Source organism: Girardinichthys multiradiatus, chromosome 17 (assembly GCF_021462225.1).
Source record: "Girardinichthys multiradiatus isolate DD_20200921_A chromosome 17, DD_fGirMul_XY1, whole genome shotgun sequence".
In the NCBI taxonomy this organism is placed as follows: domain Eukaryota; kingdom Metazoa; phylum Chordata; class Actinopteri; order Cyprinodontiformes; family Goodeidae; genus Girardinichthys; species Girardinichthys multiradiatus.
The window spans coordinates 20,824,371-20,846,604 of NC_061809.1; the positions used below are offsets into that span (position 1 = coordinate 20,824,371).

General features: G+C 37.4%; 2 protein-coding genes across 4 annotated transcripts; both read left to right on the top strand.

The window, feature by feature from the left end:
- Positions 1 to 3,833: 3,833 nt before the first annotated feature.
- lum (lumican) lies at positions 3,834 to 9,617 on the top strand. The gene is made up of 3 exons (XM_047389170.1): positions 3,834 to 3,990; positions 5,792 to 6,670; positions 8,716 to 9,617. Exons 2-3 carry the CDS (start codon positions 5,797 to 5,799, stop codon positions 8,868 to 8,870), a joined length of 1,029 nt encoding a protein of 342 aa, XP_047245126.1. The 5' UTR covers positions 3,834 to 3,990; positions 5,792 to 5,796; the 3' UTR covers positions 8,871 to 9,617.
- A 3,599-nt stretch (positions 9,618 to 13,216) lies between these two features.
- Positions 13,217 to 21,673, top strand: kera (keratocan). Of its 3 annotated transcripts, none has more exons than XM_047389256.1 (3): positions 13,217 to 13,513; positions 19,868 to 20,735; positions 20,843 to 21,673. In XM_047389256.1, the coding sequence occupies exons 2-3, from the start codon at positions 19,874 to 19,876 to the stop codon at positions 21,010 to 21,012; spliced, it is 1,032 nt and encodes a 343-aa protein (XP_047245212.1). In that variant the 5' UTR covers positions 13,217 to 13,513; positions 19,868 to 19,873; the 3' UTR covers positions 21,013 to 21,673. The 3 variants fall into 3 exon arrangements, with proteins under 3 accessions (XP_047245212.1, XP_047245210.1, XP_047245211.1); XM_047389254.1 differs by lacking the exon at positions 13,217 to 13,513 and adding an exon at positions 16,928 to 17,182; XM_047389255.1 differs by lacking the exon at positions 13,217 to 13,513 and adding an exon at positions 18,806 to 18,879.
- Positions 21,674 to 22,234: the final 561 nt, after the last annotated feature.

Below are 22,234 nucleotides of genomic sequence, written 5' to 3' on the forward strand. Positions count from 1 at the left end.
TTCTACAGATGGAGAACCTTTTAAAGAGGTACGCTGGCTTACCAAAATAACTCCAATAGTGTATTGATGATTCATCCAGAAGGTCACAACAGAACCTATACATTCCAAGAAGAAAACCATTGCTTACAAAAGAAAATAAAGGCCTGTCTAAAATTTGTGAAAACCCTTCTTGATAATGACTTACGGAAAATTTTGCTTGGAATTTTGGAAAGTTGTGCATCCCATTTCATCTGATCTAAACTAACAGCATTATGAACAAGAGCATCAAACTGACAATCAGACTTGACGGTGGTAACAGGACTGCTGATGGTAAGTGATGGAACTATGAATTCCACACTCTACCAGAAAAATCCTGAGGTAGAATGTCTAGCCATCAGGTTGAGACCTTAAGCACTTATAATGCAGCAAGACAATGACCCAAAGCACACCTGCAGGTCCACCTCTGATTGGCTCATAAATGCAACAAAATGAAGGTTGTGGACTGGACTAGGTGCTGGAATGGACCAGTTCCTCAACAGCAATGTAACAGAATCACTGTCAGATATTGAGAATGCTTGATGGCCGTTGCTGCCGCTAAGGGTGCTTCCAGTTTTTAGACTTAGGGGGCATTTACTTTTTCACATAGGATCTGGTAGGTTTGCATGCCTTAACTGCATTTTCTATGTACTCAGGTTACCTTTGTTTGGTATTAGAAATTATGTGATTATCTCAAACATTTAGATGTAAAGCAAAGGGGGTCAAATACTTATTCACAGTACATAGAGACAAGCATTTGTTATGGTGCATAATATATATAGATTAAAAAATCAACATCAAACATAAAATTGTTTTACCTGGCATTATAACTTTGACTTTGCTTAAGTAATAACCTGAGTACTAAGAAAACACAATTAAATGTTAGTGTCTGGAATCTGGTCCAATGGAAAGAATTACAGACTAAGACTCAAATCTTGAGACATTCAGAAAGAGACAATGTGACCTAGCAAAACTGACGACATGTCGGGTTTTTGTCCCTGGAACAATTTATGTGTGTGATCACACTAAATACTACCAGTAACGGAGGTAAAAACACAGCAACCTCAAGGAAATAAATATTTGTGGCTGTGCTGACATGAAGTGACAGAAGCATAAACTGTGTCTTAACCTAGTAAAAACAGTTTATTTCCATAGCACATTTTAAGGAGTAGTTATTTGGCATTTTTGCAGATATGGGCTTAGGGCTATGGTGATTTTTATACTTTATGTCTAATCAAAAGTTTAATATCAACTGATTAACTGTGAGATGTAATAGGAATCATCATGCATAAAGCTTTTAGCTTGGTTTATATTAATTTAATACAGCATTTTAGCGTTGTAAAAATCTAGTTCAGTTTTATGGTCCAAATTTTACTTCCTAGGTTCAGGATGACTGGTTAGAGTTATTAGCTGTTTCAAGCAACTATATAATTAGATTTTCATATAACAGAAACACGTGTATCTTCCACCTGGACATTTATTTAACTTACAAACTTAAGCTTAAATCAAGTACACTTTCCAAGTTTATTCTGATTTTTCGAATGAGAACTGCAGGAAGTAGATTGTAAATACCTAAACTATGTAAGTGCAGTGAGTAAATTTATTCTAGAAACTATGACATTTTTTCAAATCCACAGAAAGAGAGCTGAGAACAAGTTGAAGTTAAGCCAATAAATCTTTTACAAAAATTACAAAATTGATTGAAAAATAATGGTGGATTGTGGTGAATGTTGGCTCAGTGGTATAGCAGGTGCACCATATATGGAAGCTACAGTTCTCGATGCAGAGTTCGATTCCCTGTCCTGGGCAATTTACTGCATGTCTTCCCCTTCTCTCTCTGCTCTTCTTCCTGTCCAGCTACTGATGAATAAAGGTCTCAAGAAAGATATAATTCTTTTATTTTTCATCCAGGGGTCCTGTCAGAGCCTAATGAGGGTGTTGCTGATTCACCACTGTTGTAAATGCAATTATCCACAAATTTCCCCCCTATACTTCTAAAACATTTACATTTAAGAGGTAGATTTCATACAAAATATCCCCATTTCACAACATAAAATCTTGTTCCCTCTCTGACCAGCTTTCCAGTTCATGATCAAGAGAAGCATCCCCACAACATGATGCTGCCACCACCAAGTTTAATGGTTGGCATCCTGGATCTAGGATGATGTGCTTTGTAAGTTTTCTGCCGTACATTGTGTGCCTGTTTTTATTTTATTTAAGCTTTATTTATTTATTTATTCATTTATTATGAGATCCAGGATCTCATTTACAAGAGGGACCTTTCTGAGGACAAAAGATCTGACCAGAGCAGCTTCATTTAAGTTTGCTGTGTTCCTCATATGGCTTGTCGCAAACTTTAGCCAGGATTTCTTGTGGCTTTTTTTTTTTTTTTTTACAATTTCATCTTTTAAAAGATTTCTCACCTGAGCTGTGAATCTCTGCAGCTTCTCCAGAGTTACCATGGGCCTCTTGTCAGCTTCTTTTATTAATGCTCTTTTACCAGTCTGTCAATTTAGGTGGACAGCCATGTTTTGGTAAGGTCTGGAGTTGTGCCATACTCTTTTCATTTTCAGATGTTTGATTGAAGAGTGAGATGTGAGATGTTCAAAGCTTGGCATCTTGTTTTCATGATCTGATCCTTAATTAAATTATTCAATTTCAATTTCCCCTCTCTGCTGTGTTTCTTAGTTTTGTGATGCTGTTTGTATACTAGCATTCTCTATCAAACCTTTGAGGCCTCCACAGAATTGAAATTTATTTATACTGAGATTAAACTATGACTATAACGTTGACTGTTTACTAATTAGGTAACTTCAAAAGGCCCTTGGTTGCACCAGATTTTAACTAGGGGTATCAGAGTAAATGGAATGCAAATAAAAATGAAAATAAAATGTATGTACTTCTTTGTGTTGGTCACATTGAAGTTTGTGGTTTTAATGTGATAAAGTGTGGAAAGGTTCAAGTGGGATGATAAGCTTTGCAAGTGACTGAATGCTGAGCAAGAATCAGAGGAATGTAAGTTTTCCACAGATGATAAGAGGGGTCTGAGAATGTTATGCGAGTAGAGTACCGGACAGCACTGAGACCAATTAGATCCAGGTGTCAGTTGTCAGTATCCACTGATGTTGTGCAAAAAATCAACTCACAATAAAACAGAGACATTTTTGACCACCGCACTTACCTTTATTGCTTATTGTTTTGACAATAATTCTGCCTCTTTTACAAAAACTATTCAACAGATTTTAAGTAAGTTTAAAAGAAACATTCAGGGCTAATGGTGAGAAGTATCATGCAGAAGGCTCACACATATGGGATCAATTGGATTTGCTTTAACTTATAGTGAATATTTTTTCTTTTCAAAAGAGAAAGAAGAAATGTTTGCCTCAGGTCTTATGAAAGTCTTCCCTTGCTGTTTCTATTTCCTTTCTTTGTCAGATTTTCCAAAGCCTGGCATGCAGACTGTAGATTAATTTATTCTTGTTGAGAAGCAGCATCTGGGTTGCAAACTGGCCAGAGATCATTTTACCATTTTTTTCCACAGAACTTCTTCTCCTTGTCTACATTTTTCCACAACCAGCCCCTCAGACTGCAGGATTTGTTTTTGCTTCCAAACATGAACGAATAACTGAAGCGGAGAGGACTTATAAGTGTATAAGGAGTTTTGAAAAATTATAGGTTAATTTAAGAGAAACTTTTAAATATTAATTGTTGCACCTGCACTTGATTATTTAACAGCAGTATTTCTTGATGATGATGATCCACTCTTACATTCCTACTGATCACGCCCTGACTCCCGTACATCGAGCCTCCCATCTTCTCCCTTTCCCTCCCCTTTCGCCTTCTGTTTCTCCATCAATTCCCGTCACTCCTCCCCTTCTTTGCTTTCTCTCTGATTTTCTCCAGAGACTTCTAGTTTTTGAACATCACATTGTTCTTACCTCCTGGCCCTTCACTCAAAAAAAAAGAGAAGCACAGGTAAGCTTGCACGGATTTGAGATTTCCTCTTTAAATATTCTTCTTTAATCCTGTTTTCCGGATGGAAGTACTGGGGCTGCAGGGCATGGGATGGTGCTGCAACAGAGAAGGCACAAAATAACTTTACCAGTACGGAAAATGACTCCTACAAGTTTGATGATTTGCATTTTGGTAGCATGGTGTAAAATGTACAAGTTCATGAGGTTTTACCATGCCTTTTTCCGACTTTAAAGAGTAATTCCTCATTCTTGGATCCAGAGTCTTTCTGCCTTTTCCATGGGTCTGGAATTAATCAGTCTAGGAATACATTATCTGCAGGCTTGACTTTGTGCATTTTTCATGTTAAACAAAACATTTTGCTTTGTTTTTTGATTGTCTTATATATATATATATATATATATATATATATATATATGACATTATATATATTAATGTTTTTAAAAGTTAGATAGAATAAAAGCCAATGAACATTTGCATGAACAGAGTTTGTTCACTTCTGATACATTCTTGATTTATTTAGTTTTATTTAGAATTCAGATACAATTATGTGGCTTTATGACGGTGTTCAAGAATTACAAGTTCCCAACTGGTTTGCATGTGGAGGCATATGACTATAAAAAACACAGAAGAGTGGGTGTGGCCACTGTGTATGTTGTGCAGGTATGACACCTTTTCTCATCACTGACAAAAAGGTTGTGTTTCTTTATTTCCTCATGTTTTATTGTTAATTGCTATAACTTTCACAATTAAACGAATTGTCAAAACCAAACTTATAGAAATGCCTATTTTCCCTGCTAAACTTCATTCTACAGTGTCTCAATAAATTAGAATATCAAAACATGAATTTATTTCAGCAATATGATCAGAGTGAAACTAATTTATAGATTCATTACACACTGATGTACTTTAAATATTGTTTTGTTGTTAATTTTATTTATCATAGCCTACAGCTAATTTAAAAAAACAAAATTCAGTTTATTAGAAGATTACAATATTACATAATCTTCTTTTCTTCTTTTGTCTTACATAATACTAATAATAAAATTCAAAAAATGATTTTTCAAATGCAGAAAAATTGGCCTAAAAAGTAGGCTTGTATACTGTACAGTATATGCATCAATATTTGATCAGGCCTCCAATGCACTATTGCAGAGTGGCATTTAAGGTAATCAGTCTGTGGCTCTTCTGTGGTGTTAATGAAGCCCAGGTTGTAGTCCATGTCCAAGGTCAACTGTGTGTAGTGGTTCTTGAAACACTGACTCTATTTGCAGTCTCCTCCAAACTCTTTAATGGAATTTTCTTTACAATCATCCCAATCTTTTTTCTATTCTACTTTATTCTTCCACTCAACTTTCTATAAAAATGCTTGGATACAGCACTCTGTAAACTGCCAGCTTCTTTGGTAATGACCTTTTGTGGCTTACCCTCCTTGCTGAGGGTGTAACTGACTGATGTCTGATGGACTCTGGTCAAGTCGGAAACCTCCCTTAGTATCTGTAGGCCACAGCATGGCCATAACACAATTCAATTAAAAGGTCTTTTAAATAATGTTTAACTCTAATTCATAAATCCTTGAAATATATCACTGTGAAATGAATCTATAAAATTAGCTTCACACTTCGAATTGATTTACTGAAATAGAAAACCTTTTCAAGACAATTCATATTTATTGATATTCACCTGCACAAGACGGGTTTCAATAAATGTTACTTAGGTTACGAGTTTTACTTTTCTTGTTTCTGGTTAATGTAACCTTATCATGTTTTTTGCCAGCTTCATGTTTTCCTTTTCCTGTCCACAGAAGCCATGTTTCCTCTCCATGTGACCCTCTTTGTACTTCTGGCCAACCTTGCCCTGTGCCAGTATGATGACTATGACTACCAGCCTGTTTCAATGCTTGGGCCATCAGGACCAAACTGCAATAAAGAGTGTGATTGCCCAATCAATTTTCCAAGTGCAATGTATTGTGATAACCGCAAGCTAAGGTTTGTCCCTATAGTTCCATCTGGGATCAAGTACCTGTATCTCCAGAACAACTTGATTGAAGAGATCAAGGCAGGAGTTTTTGATAATGTTACTGATACCCTGCGCTGGCTGGTGCTTGATCACAATCAGATAACCAATGCCAAGATAGAAAAGGGCACAATTGACAAACTGACAGCCTTGGAGAAGTTATTCTTCAGCTTCAACAACATAACAGAACCAGCCATCCCTCCCTCAAAGTTTCTTGAAGAGCTAAAGATGATGAACAACAAGTTGTCCAAGTTTCCCTCTGGACTCTTGACTGACAAGGTGAATTTGACCTCCGTTAGTCTTCAGCACAACGAGCTAACCTCTGAAGCCATCACAGATGCATTCAAAGGCCCGAAGAAGCTGCTGTCATTGGACGTGAGCCATAACAAGCTGAGAAAGCTGCCAGCAGGAGTCCCTAGTTCACTGGAAATCCTCTATGCTGATTATAATGATATTGATAAAATCGGAGCAGGGTATCTGAAAAAACTACCCTCCCTCCGATACCTGAGGGTATCCCACAACAACCTGGAGGACTCTGGGATTCCTGCTGGAGCATTCAATGTCACTTCACTCTTGGAGCTGGACCTCTCCTTCAACAAACTCAAGTCGATTCCTGAGATCAACGAGCAGCTGGAGCAGCTCTACCTTCAGGCCAATGAGATCAACAGTAAGTTTATACTCAGAAATTATACATATTTTAGTGCAGAATGATAAAAGAAATTCCAGAAACCAATAAAGGACATCCAACTCCATTTTAGCCAAGAATTAAGGACTGGCTATTAGTTAAATGTTGTCAACGAAACACATAAATAGTAGTAGTATTTTCTTTACCCTAGGCTGCCAATATCCAAAGAAAGATATCAGAACAAGAGCAATCATTACTGAATAAGATCTACGGTGAATAGGTTTGGAGGATGGCTTTACTGTGTACCATCAGAACCGTATCAAATGTGACAACACAAAGTCAATCAATCAGTAAGTCAATATTTATTTATATAGCACAGTTACACAAAATAGAGTGACCAATGTGCTTCACAGGTAAAATAAAAATATTAAAATGATAAAAGCAATAACCAACAAAACACGATGTCACAGTTAGGATAGAAAAGACAATATAGCAAAAGCAAAAACAAAAACTCCTATATAGTGGCTGATCCCACTATATATGGAGTTGAAGTAGTCCAGTCTAGTGGTAATACAAGCATGAATGACACTTTCAAGGGCATATAGAGCTTAATTTTGTTAATCAACCTCAAATGATAAAGGTAGTCACAATCAAATGAGGCAAGAGGACCCATAAGCTGCTACATTCTGTCAGCAGGTCAGATTAACCAAAGTGAATCACCTCAATATTGGTTTCATTTAGACACATAAAGTTAAGCTTCATCCACAGTTTGACATCCCCTAAACAGTTTAGCAAATTCTCCACCGATTGATTATCTGTTTTTTATATGGAAGAAACCTCCAGCTGTTCCTGTCTCGATGTGAGCTGCTATCTGCTATGATCGTCTAGGGGTTTGAGAAGGTGGAAAACAAACACAAAAGAAAGCTTGTGCATAAAAGCGAGTCTTTATTGAAGTGAGGTAGTGGGCCTCCTTCCTAGAATTGGTCAAATTTGGACCCCCAGCAAATGAAGCTGATACAGATGGACTCTTTTTGCAATGTTTTGGGATGAGATGTTCCATGAAAAGTTTCTATATTCTTAAATGGAAAAACATTTGGTACAACTCAGTATTTTTCTTTTATTTGCCATGTTTTATTACTTTTATTTTAATGTCACAGTAAGTCAAAAACAGACTTGGGCCGGGAACAGATACAGATAGCAAAGGTTTTCAGACTGTGGTGCAAAACGTTTGGACACCACTGCTTTAGAGAGTCATGAGCTAATAAAGGTTTTGCAAATTACTTCAATGTATTGGCAATTACAGAACCCAAGAAAGACAATTTTTAAAAATATATTGTTATGACATTATCTCAAGGTAGTGATGTTTGTCTTGCAAAGTTTATGTTTTAATAGTATCATCTTGAAAAGATAGAGTTTATTTTCTTGGAAATAACAGGTTAATTTAGCCATTTCAGTGTAAAATCACAAAAGAGTAAAAGGGTTTCTTCATTAATAGTGATCAGGATAGTCATGTTACCAAGTGATTAAAGCAGAACATGTTGGATCAAGAAACCGCCAGGAAACAGACTTACACTTGCTTGTCTTGACTGAAGGGATGAGTGTTTTTCCTTTTTTCTCCTTGCCATTTCATATTTTGCAGTTTTAGTTGTTTCATACCCATCTTTTTCAGGTCTGCAAAGGATAGTTTGCACCAACGATACATCATATTGAACACACCATGGGGATTTTTCATACTTGCTTTCAACCAATGATTTAAACAAATTTTAGAGTCAACTGTGAGATGACGGGAATAAGTGATTGAAATCATATCAATCAGAGGTATTTTGGTTTGGATCTTGAGATGGCCAAATATTCAACAAATAATCTTAAGTAAATCCTGTCAAAATTAGCAGCTACAGATACAGTCAGTCTATCTTCCAAAGTCAATGTTTTGATAAAACTATTTAAACCACTACACAAAGCTTTTAATAGGTTGATAATGATAATATACAGCCATAACTATATTGACCATAAATAAAGTATAGAAAGATTACAAGTTTTAAAGGCAATATGTGTAATGTTTATCAACCGTTTTGGTTCATCCACAGAGTTTGATCTAGCGAGTTTCTGCAAGTTCACAGGACCCCTGAACTATTCACGTCTCAAGCATCTGCGTCTGGATGCCAACATCATCACGTACAGCGATATTCCCCCCGAATCTGCAAACTGCCTGCGTCAAGCTTCGGATATCATGTTTGAATAAGGACCTCCATCCAGTCTAGGAGTCCGCCATCTGCTGCCATGACAACTTCAACCCAAAGCTTTCTGGATTTAGATCATTTCAAGTAAATCCTTTCGTATGTCTCTGCACGTCTTACAAGCATTATGCAACTATGAAATATTTTTCATAATTCTCATCTTAATTTGTCTGCTGTTACAATTTTTATTCTTAAAAATGCATTTGTAATGCATCTTTCAAAATATACATTCAAACAAGAAATGTAATTTCTTTGGAAATATAATAAAAAAGGACACACACACTTTAAACATTCCAACTTTGTATATAAATATGCCGAATATAAACACATTGGAATGTCATACTTTCTCCAATGTTATAGTTTAGTCATAGAGTAATTTTGTAATCTGTTATGTTCCTTGTCTGTATGTTAATAATATATAGCACAATCAAGATAAAAGTACATTCTCAGATTTCAGTATGTAATGTTAGGAAATGTGAAATATCTGAGCAGATTCATAGCAGCCATATTTTAACAACTTGAATGTATTAAAGTGGTTAAAAGGAAAATACCAATGTTGTGAACTGCTTCAAATTGAACCTTTTTTTTATCAACAGCTTGAAGCCCAATAACTGTTTTGTTTTGATAAACAAAATGCCTACTGTACATGAAAATAACTTTTTGAAGCAAACAATAAGTAATATACATTGCCATTGTGCTTAACGTTTCATCCTTTGTATACTTGTAATAGGTAATAAATGTTCAATAACTCATGTCCAGATTTATTTTTCTTCTTGCATTCAGTACAAGTTATCATGCACAACACTGATTAGTGTACAAAATGTTGCTACTAGCACCCAAAGATACTGCGGTTTAGCAGTACTTTACAGCTTTTGCGGTAACACTTTTTTCTGTATTAATGTTCCTTGCCATTATAAATACTTGATGCATGCATTATATCAATATATTTTCTTGCTCATCCTAGTTATATTTTGTACTCATGTGGTAAGATAAGACAATTTTCAGGATGTTCCCTGTGCCTGAATCAGCATGTTATTAAAATAACAACATAAGCACAATACTGTTATCAAATGATAAAAATTAAAAATGTTTATTATAACTAAGCATATGCAACAAAAGTGTGTTGACATAGCAGAAAACTTTGAACTGCCTAATTTAAACATTGCTGATTCTCAAAAAGTTATATAATGATTCCAAAACCTTCGGTCTGTACTAGACCAGATAAGTGCAAAATGATCTCCCCAGAAGGAGAAGGAGTAATAGCTGACTCCCTGTGACGTAACTGTTTGAACAAAAATGCCGTGTTCCAACATGGCGGCCTTTACCACACGGATTTCCAGCAAGAGAACCAGATGGAGGGAAACAACACGCAAATGTCTCCTTCCAGGGAGCAGACATAACTCTTCAACTTGGATCCAAAGGTAACTATGATCACGCCGATCATATGAACAAAACTAAATAATGAATTGCTGTTCGAGTACCCAGTATTCATTCATAAAAAGGATGTAACAAGACAAGCATGGCTTGACTTTTCTTCTAAGGCCTCCAGGAGCAGCCCTAATTGAAGCGCATTTTCCCCCAAGGCCTGAAGAAGAAGGCATCGGGAACGCAACATTGCACGCCTTCCTGCATGCATGTCCAGGTAGCAAGAGCTACTCTGCCGCACCGGGCCACTGAAATTGCTGCAAAGTGCTTTTCCTCAGCACAGTTCACAAATGAGGTAGTGTTTGGGCAAAGAAAATTAGTTTAGAATGAAATAATGAAAATAATGTTTGTTTCATGATATTTGGTTTTTGTTTGTGTTGGGAAAACTCAGCTAAGTGTTAGCAGACTATTTCATCAGCTATGATGTGTTCTGCATTGTGTTTTTAAAGTTAAGACAAACTTTATTTAAAGGGTGGTTTGTCACAGATCAGCCATAACGCGCCGTCAATAGCCAAATGCGCCGTTATGCATTTTGATCCTTTTATTTATGTAATTTTTTTTTTTTTATGGTATTTTTAAGGTACATGTTTGATTTTAAAGGGATGATAACACGCTATTAGCTTCTTTTCTTAGCTTCAACCGCTATCAGCTAAGGTAACACGTGATTTATGACCACCATCTTATGACTCCATTAAGAATCATTTATCCTAAAAAATTATTTAGCTTCCAATCTAGGAAAATACTAGATATTATTTCACTAAATAAAGGCAGTTAATGAAATCAATTAAGACTCATTTATCCAGAAAGGTTTGGTTCTTATTGAAAATTACATTTCCTAAAATATTATTGTACTAAATAAAGGCAACTAATTAAACACCATTGAGAATTAGTCATTAGAAGGTTGGTTTTATTCAGCAAATCATTCTATAAATTATTATTTTTATTAAAATAATGTTTTATCTGATCTTGCATTGTGAATAGTTGTTTGAATGTATACCAATTATTGTCTAAATTCTAAGACACACTTAACTTCATTTCCGGATTCCTGAGAATAATCCTTGATTCTCAAACATAAATAACATTGAATGGTAACGTCGCATCACTTTATTGGTCATGGTTTTCAACCATCTATGATTCAGTTGTTCATATTGTATATAGTTGGTATTCCTTATTCTTTCATTCTGCTTGGTAGTTTAGTTGGATTGTTCTAGTATAGTAAAGAGTTTGTTGATTAAAAAATATGTTTGACTTGGAGTTGACTTATTTTTGTTAATAAATTCTTGTATTATAAGAAATTGTGTGGATTTATACCATGTGTATGCAGAGCTTTGCTGTTCACTAACGTTAGTCCTTGGCTCATACCTTTCACTATTCTCCTAATACCGCTGCCGTATTAGGATGGTATTCACCGGACAACACTTAACAGACCAAATTATTATTTAATAAGATATTAAAATACTAATATTAAATAATATATTCATAATAATAATCACGACACCTAATACCAGTCAGGTGGTAAACCAAATCTGCAGTCTCCACACTCCCATAATCGTTACATCATGCTACATGTTTGCTTTAACAACTTTTTCTACATTTCACATGTTTTTATGAAGTCATTTGCACCAATTCTTAATCAAGGGTAATTCCGTACCTCTCCCTCTTTTGTTGCCCCTATTTAGAATCCTAGAATAAAGCTACTGCTGTCTGTGGCTAGACAATAAAGTCCTTCATGAAGCAGTAAGCCTTAAATCTTCCCACTTCAGACAGTGAGTGAACATACAATCAGCTCTTGTAGCATTGCAGCCCAACTTCAAAGTTTATCCTTCATTCCAGATCATCTCCAGCTGTTCTCCCTGTTTGCACTCGTTTTCTGTGTCCCTCTATTGTGTCTCTCATCTGTTCACTCTTTTCATTCCAGATTCCCTTTCACTTTGTTCTTCTGTGATCACCTATATTATCTTCTTTTATTACTTGAAGGCTTTTATTATCTTTTAGTATTTTCATTTGTTTAACTTTTCCTCTCCTTGGCCTAAAATGAATAATGTCATTTTTAAGCCACCCTCTATGAATGTATATAAATAGCAAGTTTGTTTTTATGTCATTGTCTTGTCAATGTCAATTATGTAAAAAAAGAAAGGTCACTGTTATGATTTAAGGCATGGAAATAGTTTATTTTACAACATATCCCATAAAGATGTGTAAAAAGGTCATAGCTACAAAGCATAGGGCGACATCAAATTGACCTCCAAGGATTAGGAATGGGATGTCACTCAAGAGCCTATACTTTTGATGTGTGTAATTCAGTCAGATTTTTCTGACTCATAATTTTGAACAATTAGATCCCTTTCGTTCTTTGCTACCGATCTGCAAACTGTGGCTTTGGCTAAAGGATGCAAAAAACAATCGTCAGGAAATTCTAGTAGGCCAGCTGAGCTTTATTTCAGTTTTATCAGATTCATGATAGTAGATAGTGGGTGAGAATTTAAAAAGACGGAAATCTGAAAATCAATCTGAATCAAAAGGCGCTTCAATAATAGCTGTTGCAAGATTTACAAAAAGGTCTACTTTTTAATAATGGACCCCAATGCCAATCCTTAACAGTGGTTTAAAGTTTTTTATAGAGAAAGAATTCTATCTGAAGAATGGCTTTGGCAAAAAGGTTTCTACTTTAAAATTTGGGGGCAAAAATACAAAAAAATACCCTTAGGTTGTGACAAAAGAAGGGTGTGGAGCTCCTCTGCAACCTTACCTGTCCGCCTAATATCACACCCTAAGGCCTGTCCACTAAAATGAGCCTTGATCTGGCCTTGCACCCATCCCCCAGAGTTATGGGTCAAACACATACCTTCTGTAAAAAAACAAATGGTTTGGTTGGGTGGGGTTCCAGCACTTTATCTCTCTAGAGCCAACTGAGGGCTGAAGATTTTAGAATAAAAAGTGAAAGAGGTGGGAGAAAAACTGCTGGGCTGGTAGAAAAAGTTAAATGACCATTTCTGAAAGGACATCCCAGCTCATAGTCATCCTCCCGTCGACAACACGTGCTCTATGTACTCGGTTGACCCGGTGCACAAGGTGTTGCACAAAGAAAATCTAACAACAGCAACTAAGCTCCAATCACTGACTGCTGTGGAAGAGGACAATCATCAGAGAGAATCTCTGGAGAGGCATATTAGCCAACCTCACCTGGCTGCAAGCATATTCCTCACTTCAGCTGGAAAAGCAGGTAAAAATGTTAGTTTTCTTATCCTGTGATAAATCAAGCAAAATGATAGAGTTAATTTTTCATGATGATTTAAATAGGATTGGACTGATATTATTCTTTATTTTGTTTGTCCTGTTCTGACATTTTTGTCAAACTTACAGGCAAGACATAAAATCTCTTGACCAAATTTGAAATATACAAATCTAAATATCATGCATTGTAGGTTGTTTTTATACATATATTTAAAAAACAGTTACACTCAACTTAGTTAACTTTACAAACCTGCCATTGAGAAGTTTCCAAAAAACATGGATCAGTGTAATTCACCCCTTGTCTCAACTGTGGATATACTGATCCAAGCTAACAAACGTCTACAGTTTCAAACTGATGGGGTGTATTTCAGTAAAGGGATAAACTGGATACAGTTCTGCAAACTCATTCTATGCACATGAAGGCTGTTGGGTAATTATAATAACTGGTTCAGTGTAAAAGACTCTGGCAGGAAATTAGCACTATGAGAATCCTCAGCATGTGTTTCTCTTCAGTTTTCTCAGGCACATCGTTGCCAGCATTTGTTTTCAGTAAACATGTGTTTCATTTTACAGACATTGCAAAGCCCTGACTCATCGTTCAGCAGAAAATCTTGCTCACAAATGTATTTTTTGGTCAGATATGGTGTCAGTTGAAGCAGTTCTTTTTAGGTTTTTGCATTTAATGCACATTCCTGACACCTTGTAGTGTTTAAACACTGCTAAAGATTATCTGATGAACAACCTAACTGATCCTCAATCCATCCCGGCATTGCTTTTGATTAGTGGGATCAGTGGGATTGGAAATCTAAGTGAAAACATATTCTCAGCATTCAGGTTACACATGGGCCATGTGCTGCAGCTCAGCTGCATGCAAATCAGTTCTAAGTTATCTGTAGCAAATGCAGTAAGAAAAAAAGCCATCATTCTAAGGGTCAACCATTTCCTTTACTGCAACTCATAAAACCATTAATATGAAAACTTTAAGAGTGAAATTTGCCAGCAGCAAACTAATGCCATCACACAGCAGGGAGGATGGAGGATTAGCTTCAAGCTAACCTTAACAGTGTTAAAGTAGATAATAATCAGATGAGTGGTTGTTTGATTCCCCAATTCAAGAAAGTATCAGAATCTTCTTAGGTGCGATTTTTATTATCACATTACCCCTAATTTGTTGATCATTGTGCGACTATCGAGACAAATAAAAAACTATTCATTTCATTTATCTGTGTATTGATTAAGTAAAACCCTCTATAGTTGTTTACTATATAAAAATCTGTTAATTTATTAAGGAAATCCAATTTTGGATTATTGATCCCTTATGCAATCTCTCGAATTTTTGTAGAGCAATTATCAATGTACATACTCTGTGAGAAGCACCGGAGGAACTCTAATGAGCTTACACTGCTGATCTTGGATAAGCATTGCTTCTATCCTCACAAGTTGACAAGGATTATCTTGTTGCATTTGAGCCTTTGCTGTCATCGTCAGAAATTAGCACAGTTTCATGCCTGCATGCTGAAAGGCCAGTAATACTGATGTTAACTGGCTTCTGCAAAACAATTTGCATTGTATGCCTGTGGCAAAATCTCGTACACTTTAATGTGGCCTCAGTCCTATAGCCTTTATCTTTTCCACATTCAGATAATATTTTAAATTTAGACTTCATTATCTTTGATCAAAAAAAAATAAAACTTTGCAACTGTAAAAAATAAAGCAATATCTAATTGAATTCAGCTTATTTAGGGCCTGTTTAAAACTGATGTCATCTGAAGCACTTTACAAGTAAAACTGCTCCAAGCCCTATGAATTATATATAAACCAATTTAGCCTGATTTCAGTTCAAATCAATCCAGCTCATTTTAATAAATTATTGCAGATCAAATCAGATCCAGTTACATACATTCCTGTTCAATCCAAATCCTTAAACGGCAACTGATACAAAGCTACGTATCATAGAGAGCACTACAGAACGCATTGAGTCACTTACTTTGCAGCAATTATCATCCTAACCAAGCATGCAGTGCCAGTACGGAGGCGCCAATCCATCTGAACAGGAAAAAACTTTTAGCAGAACCAGGTTCAGTATGAGAGGTCATCTGCTGATGAGCAGAATAAGTTTAATTGCTGCACACAAACAAGGAATTTGACTTTGGTTCCACTTGTTCTCAACGAAGACACTTTTTGTCCAGAGTATAAAATGGAAAAAAGAAATTAAATATGTACAGGGGTTGGACAATGAAACTGAAACACCTGGTTTTAGACCACAATAATTTATTAGTATGGTGCAGGGCCTCCTTTTGCGGCCAATACAGCGTCAATTCGTCTTGGGAATGACATATACAAGTCCTGTACAGTGGTCAGAGGGATTTTAAGCCATTCTTCTTGCAGGATAGTGGCCAGGTCACTACGTGATACTGGTGGAGGAAACGTTTCCTGACTCGCTCCTCCAAAACACCCCAAAGTGGCTCAATAATATTTAGATCTGGTGACTGTGCAGGCCATGGGAGATGTTCAACTTCACTTTCATGTTCATCAAACCAATCTTTCACCAGTCTTGCTGTGTGTATTGGTGCATTGTCATCCTGATACACGGCACCGCCTGCAGGATACAATGTTTGAACCATTGGATGCACATGGTCCTCAAGAATGGTTCGGTAGTCCTTGGCAGTGACGCGCCCATCTAGCACAAGTATTGGGCCAAGGCAATGCCATGATATGGCAGCCCAAACCATCACTGATCCACCCCCATGCTTCACTCTGGGCATGCAACAGTCTGGGTGGTACGCTTCTTTGGGGCTTCTCCACACCGTAACTCTCTCGGATGTGGGGAAAACAGTAAAGGTGGACTCATCAGAGAACAATACAGGTTTCACATTATCCGCAGCCCAAGATTTGCGCTCCTTGCACCATTGAAACCGACGTTTGGCATTGGCATGAGTGACCAAAGGTTTGGCTATAGCAGCCCGGCCGTGTATATTGACCCTGTGGAGCTCCCGACGGACAGTTCTGGTGGAAACAGGAGAGTTGAGGTGCACATTTAATTCTGCCGTGATTTGGGCAGCCGTGGTTTTATGTTTTTTGGATACAATTCGGGTTAGCACCTGAACATCCCTTTCAGACAGCTTCCTCTTGCGTCCACAGTTAATCCTGTTGGATGTGGTTCGTCTTTCTTGGTAGTATGCTGACATTACCCTGGATACCGTGGCTCTTGATACATCACAAAGACTTACTGTCTTGGTCACAGATGCGCCAGCAAGACGTGCACCAACAATTTGTCCTCTTTTGAACTCTGGTATGTCACCCATAATGTTGTGTGCATTTCAATATTTTGAGCAAAACTGTGCTCTTACCCTGCTAATTGAACCTTCACACTCTGCTCTTACTGGTGCAATGTGCAATCAATGAAGACTGGTTACCAGGCTGCTCCAATTTAGCCATGAAACCTCCCACACTAAAATGACAGGTGTTTCAGTTTCATTGTCCAACCCCTGTATATATACAGTGTGTTTACAAACAAGAAAGACATGGTTAAATTAGCACAAGTATGCATGCTATCAATCTGGGCACATGACTGTGAAGTGTTCATCAGAGAGACAGCCTGAAGAAACTCTCTCTGTGGCGGCTGTTTTTTGCAGTGTCCTGTAGAGCCGACTTGAAGGTAAAAGTCTTAAACAGTTTGTTTGCAGGATATGTGGTATCTGCAGAGATGTTAGTTGTCATTTTCCTGACTCCTTGATCTATACAAGGCCTGGAATAGAAGGTTGGGCCTCTCTGCAGACCTAATTGTTTGTTGTAGTTTGGACCTGTTCTGTTTTGTGGATGAGTCAAACTATACAGAGATGGATGTGCACAAAACAGGCAGTACTTCTTGAGTTGCCACAGGGAGTCCAGTTTCTCCTGGCCTTCTTATGAATAGTGCCCATGTGTGAGGACCAATCAGATCCTGAGAAAGGGTGGATCCTAGGAAACAGAACTGATCCACAGCAGACACAGTGTTGGTGAGGATGGTGAGAGGTGATAGTGTGGGGTGTGTTCTCCATAAGTCTACCATCATCTCAGCTGTCTTGAACAAGTTAAGTTCCAGGTGGTTCTGACCGCACCAGTGGACCAGCCGAACCACCTTCTGTCTATATTCAGACTCATCTCTGTCCTGGATCAGACCAATAACAGTGGTGTCTTCTGCATACTTCAAGAGTTTCACAGACAGGTCAGCTGAGGTGCAGTCATCTATGAGCTGGGTGAGGATGTCTGGGTTGATGGTGTCCTTCAGATGCTTCAACTCAAAGAATTTTGACTACAGACGTCACGGCCACCGGGACCCGTGAGCGAGGATTCTTCTCAGGGTGCAGGGATGGGCTCCTGTAGTTGGTGAGGTTTCTCAAATCTGCTCAAACAGGGCCCTGTCCCAACTGATGTAAGCCTCTTCATTGTCTCTATGCGGCCCCCTCAGATTTTAAGTAAACTATGGTTCATTGTTGTTGTATGTGCAAAAGGTCTTGGCACACACATGCCCTTACAAAAACTGATGTTTGATCTCACAGCTTCAGTGAAGTGGTTTAGTATATTGAAGCAATATCTTCTTCAATGACTGTCTAGGAAAGACACATAATTACTGGACCAGGTTTACCTTTTATGGAAAGAAAAAACAGAAAAGAAGCAAATTTATTGACAGCTATTGCAAATGATGCAATGGCTGGTAGATACAGACATTCTATATGATATTATTTACAGTTAATTTATTTTACTCAAGTTTACCTTTTGCATTGATGATGATATTCTGTGCTCACAGTCCTGGCAGACATGGCCTCTTGTTGAAAAATACTTAAACTATTTAATTCACTTTCATGTTTGGTGAAAGATATCTCTATCGATTATACCGATTTTGTGATTAGACAGTTTGTGTCTCCTGTTGTCGGTAAGCAGGTAAACTTTGTAACTTGCAGAGTAATTGCAGAGTAAGTGATTGCACTCTCAACAATTGATGCACAAATTTAGCTCAAAGGTTGATAAAGGACACTGGATTTATTTGTTAAGATCAGTCATGGCAGCATGGGGAGAATGGGCTGTCCATGTGGACATTAGCAATGTAAGTACATTTAAGCAAAGTGGGCCATGTCTCTAAGAACTAAAAATACTTCACCTAAACAACTCTAGAAGATTATGACCCCTCTTGTTTGGGCCATCAAATTGGGTAAGAACGGCTTTAAGGTCATCCTGAGTGACAGGTTGGCACATGTCGAATGAAACAGGCTGTGGTACAAATACAGGGAAGTAAGACGAGCATCCCTGTCATTTTAGACCACGCTTAATCATTTGCTCAGGAAGGACGCTGCAAAAAGAAACAGAGAACCAAAGGTAAGAAGAGCTTCTAGAATGAAAGAGATTAGTCACGCTTCCATATGATTATAGGTGAAGATGTTTATTAGAATGACATACTTTAAAACGTATTGTTTTATTCCGTTTGTAGTTGGTGTTTTGTCTACCAGGTCCATTGATGCTCGATTGAATTACATTTCTCCCATATTGCCACATCTTGTGTACTAAATAATGGTCAAAAGCTTTAGCCTTTGTAACCACAGGCACAACTCTGAAAGGAGGTGATTCAGCTTTGTCTTTGATGTGGGCTTACCCATGGAAAAGCTTTGCCTACGCAAAATGAGTTCCAGACAAACCTGGAGCACATCAAGAATTTAAACAAGCACCAGATGTTAGCTGAGACGTATCAAGTGGAAATTTAAAGAGGAGGACTGACAGGAGATGACAAGACCTCCTCTAGATATTGTTCATTCCTCTTGTGATTTTTGCTTTTAATGCTTCTTCATCAGTTCTTTTGTATTTGCTTTCTCTAGTCCCTACAAATTGATATGTCATTATTTGCATGTTTCATTACATCAGCTGTTCTGAAGCATGTGAAGAAAGTTGTGAAGTGAGCTTTTTAGTATGTTTTCCCAATTACAACTGAACGAGGAACATCTTGCTTCTGCGAGGCCAAGCCTTAATTGGGCTCGTCTAATGCAATTAAAGTTGACCTGTCTCTGCATCCTGTCTCTTGATCTCTGTCTTTGACAGATACAGTAAAAACAGTAGGAGAACCAGACACATTTAGACACAGTTTGCTGCTTTTGACACTTAACTGATGCTGTATCTGATACTGGCAATGTTATTTGTACATTTTATTTGTTTATACAGCATCAACTGCCTTATTGAAACTCTTGTCAGTCAAGTCCTTAAAGAAGATTCGATTGCTCACAAGCAACTAAATTAGTAACATTTTGTTTATTATGGTATCCTAATTATCTTTGTTTGACTGCAATAAAATAATCTTATGTTCTCTTTCAAACAGGTCGACATGGCTGCCCACCGAAAGCTTTTCAGTGTTTTGTGCCTGGTAACACTAGCCATCAGCCAGGACATGCCTTATGAGGACCTCCTTGCCCAGATCCAAGCCTGCCCGAAGGAGTGCAACTGCCCTCAAAACTTCCCTCGAGCAGTTTATTGTGACAGCAAAGGGCTGAAGAGTATCCCTAATATTCCCCCTTATACGTGGTATCTCTATCTGCAAAACAATCTGATTGAAACAGTGCCATCAGATGCACTCCAGAATGCAACACAGCTGCGCTGGGTGAACCTAAACCGCAACAAAATTACGAGTGACGGAGTAGGAGAAGGTGTCCTAGGTGGAATGGAACATCTGGCTCACCTGTATATGGATGACAACCTCCTGTCCACTGTGCCATCTCCACTGCCAGTCAGCCTTGAGCATCTGCGCCTCTCTCGCAATCGCATCTCCAAGATTCCTGCCGGCACATTTGTTGGTCTGGATAAGCTAAACTTGCTGGATCTCCAGGGGAACAAGCTGATGGATGATGCTGTCACTGAAGTGAGCCTAAAAGGTCTTACCAACCTGGTTCAGATCAATCTAGCCAAGAATCAGCTGAGAAGCATGCCCCTTGGACTGCCACCCAGCACCACCCAGCTTTTCCTTGATGGTAACAACATTGAAAAGATTCCTGCTGACTACTTCAAAGGTTTGCCCAAAGTGGCATTTCTGAGGCTCAACTACAACAAGCTTGGCAGCGGTGGTGTTCCGAAAGATATTTTTAATATCTCCAGCATCTTGGACCTGCAGCTGTCTCACAATCAACTGACAGAGGTTCCAGTTATTCCCTCAGGCCTTGAACACCTATACCTTGACCACAACAAGATTGCTAGTATGTTTTACTTCAATAAAATAAAAAAATGTTTTTGGAGTCTAAAGGATTGTTATTTAGAAAATATATCTAAATGTCTTACACAATTTCTACTTGTTTCTTTCCAGGTGTGAATGGCTCCAGCGTGTGTCCCATTTCGGTTGATCCTCTGGATGACTCAGTAAATGAAAGCGTGCCAAGACTACGTTACCTCCGACTGGATGGCAATAAGATCAGTCCACCGATTCCCAGGGATGTCGTCATGTGCTTTCGTCTCCTTAGGTCTATTGTTATCTAATCAGAAAATAAACAATATGTCGTAAGCTATTTCAATTTCCTTATGACTATTAAAATGATGTTGATGCTGTTCCAGTAGATGAAACTTGCAAAGTCATACACTAACATTGGGTTTTCCATTGTTGGAAAGTCTCCACAGTGGAATAGGAAAAAAAATCCAAAGGAAACACTGATGGATAGATGTTATTGATATGATATTTGCTGACCACTAGTTGTGCCTTACGTCAGTGAAAACACCAGCGTGTAAACCTCATGTGTGAAATATGTGTGTTAATGGGATTTGGTGAAATTTTGGATTGAATTTAAAAAATTGTAAAATTTCCAAGTTGTTTTTTTCTTTGACCACTTTATATTTGTAGGCAGAAGATAAATGAACAGGTGTGTGTTATAGGTTTGTGGTTTTTTTGCTTATAATAAGAAAACCTCTCTTTTTAAATATGCATATATGCTGTTGGTAATTTATTTTTATTTAATATTGGGTAAAAATAAGTAGAATCCTTTGCATCTCAATGGCCAACATTGCTCATTGTTTTGTGCACAAAAAAAATGTGAATATTTGCCAACTTATTTTTTTAAATTCTGGTTGTTATATTTCTACATACACTGAGCATGGGATTTAATTATAAATTCTCTTCAATACAAATAAAATTTATCAGAATGAACATGTGTGATCATGTAATTGTGTCATTGTTTTTTTTTTACTGTCATAGCACTTTTAAATAAACATTAAATGTTTGCCACATTTAGCCACTCATAGTGTGTAATAGGTTTCATTGGACTGTAAACACGAATCATTTTCACATTAGGAAGCTGTGACACAAACATATGGGATGTGTTTTCAAAATACATAGGACAAAGTATCTACCAATAAGGGCATAGCTTTATATCTTAGGTATTAAAAAATAGAAGCATGAACAATAATAACTTTTTGCAGTGGTTGTTAAAATATTCTGCTGAAATAAATGGAAAGCCATCTAAAAAAAAAAGCCTCTTTCAAATATCCTCAGTTTGTTACCGAAGACAACAACTACAGCTATTGTTATGAGACTGTTCAAGAGCAGAATTTGTCGTAGGTTGTCCCAGTGTAAATAAGGCTGCTTATACAAGCCAATTTAATAATTTCCCATTCACTAAAGTCTAATTCCAGCCAGATGACAACCCTGAAAATGGAAGTAGATTGTACCATAATAGCTAGGTGACTGTTGCAGTATTCTGCAAATCAA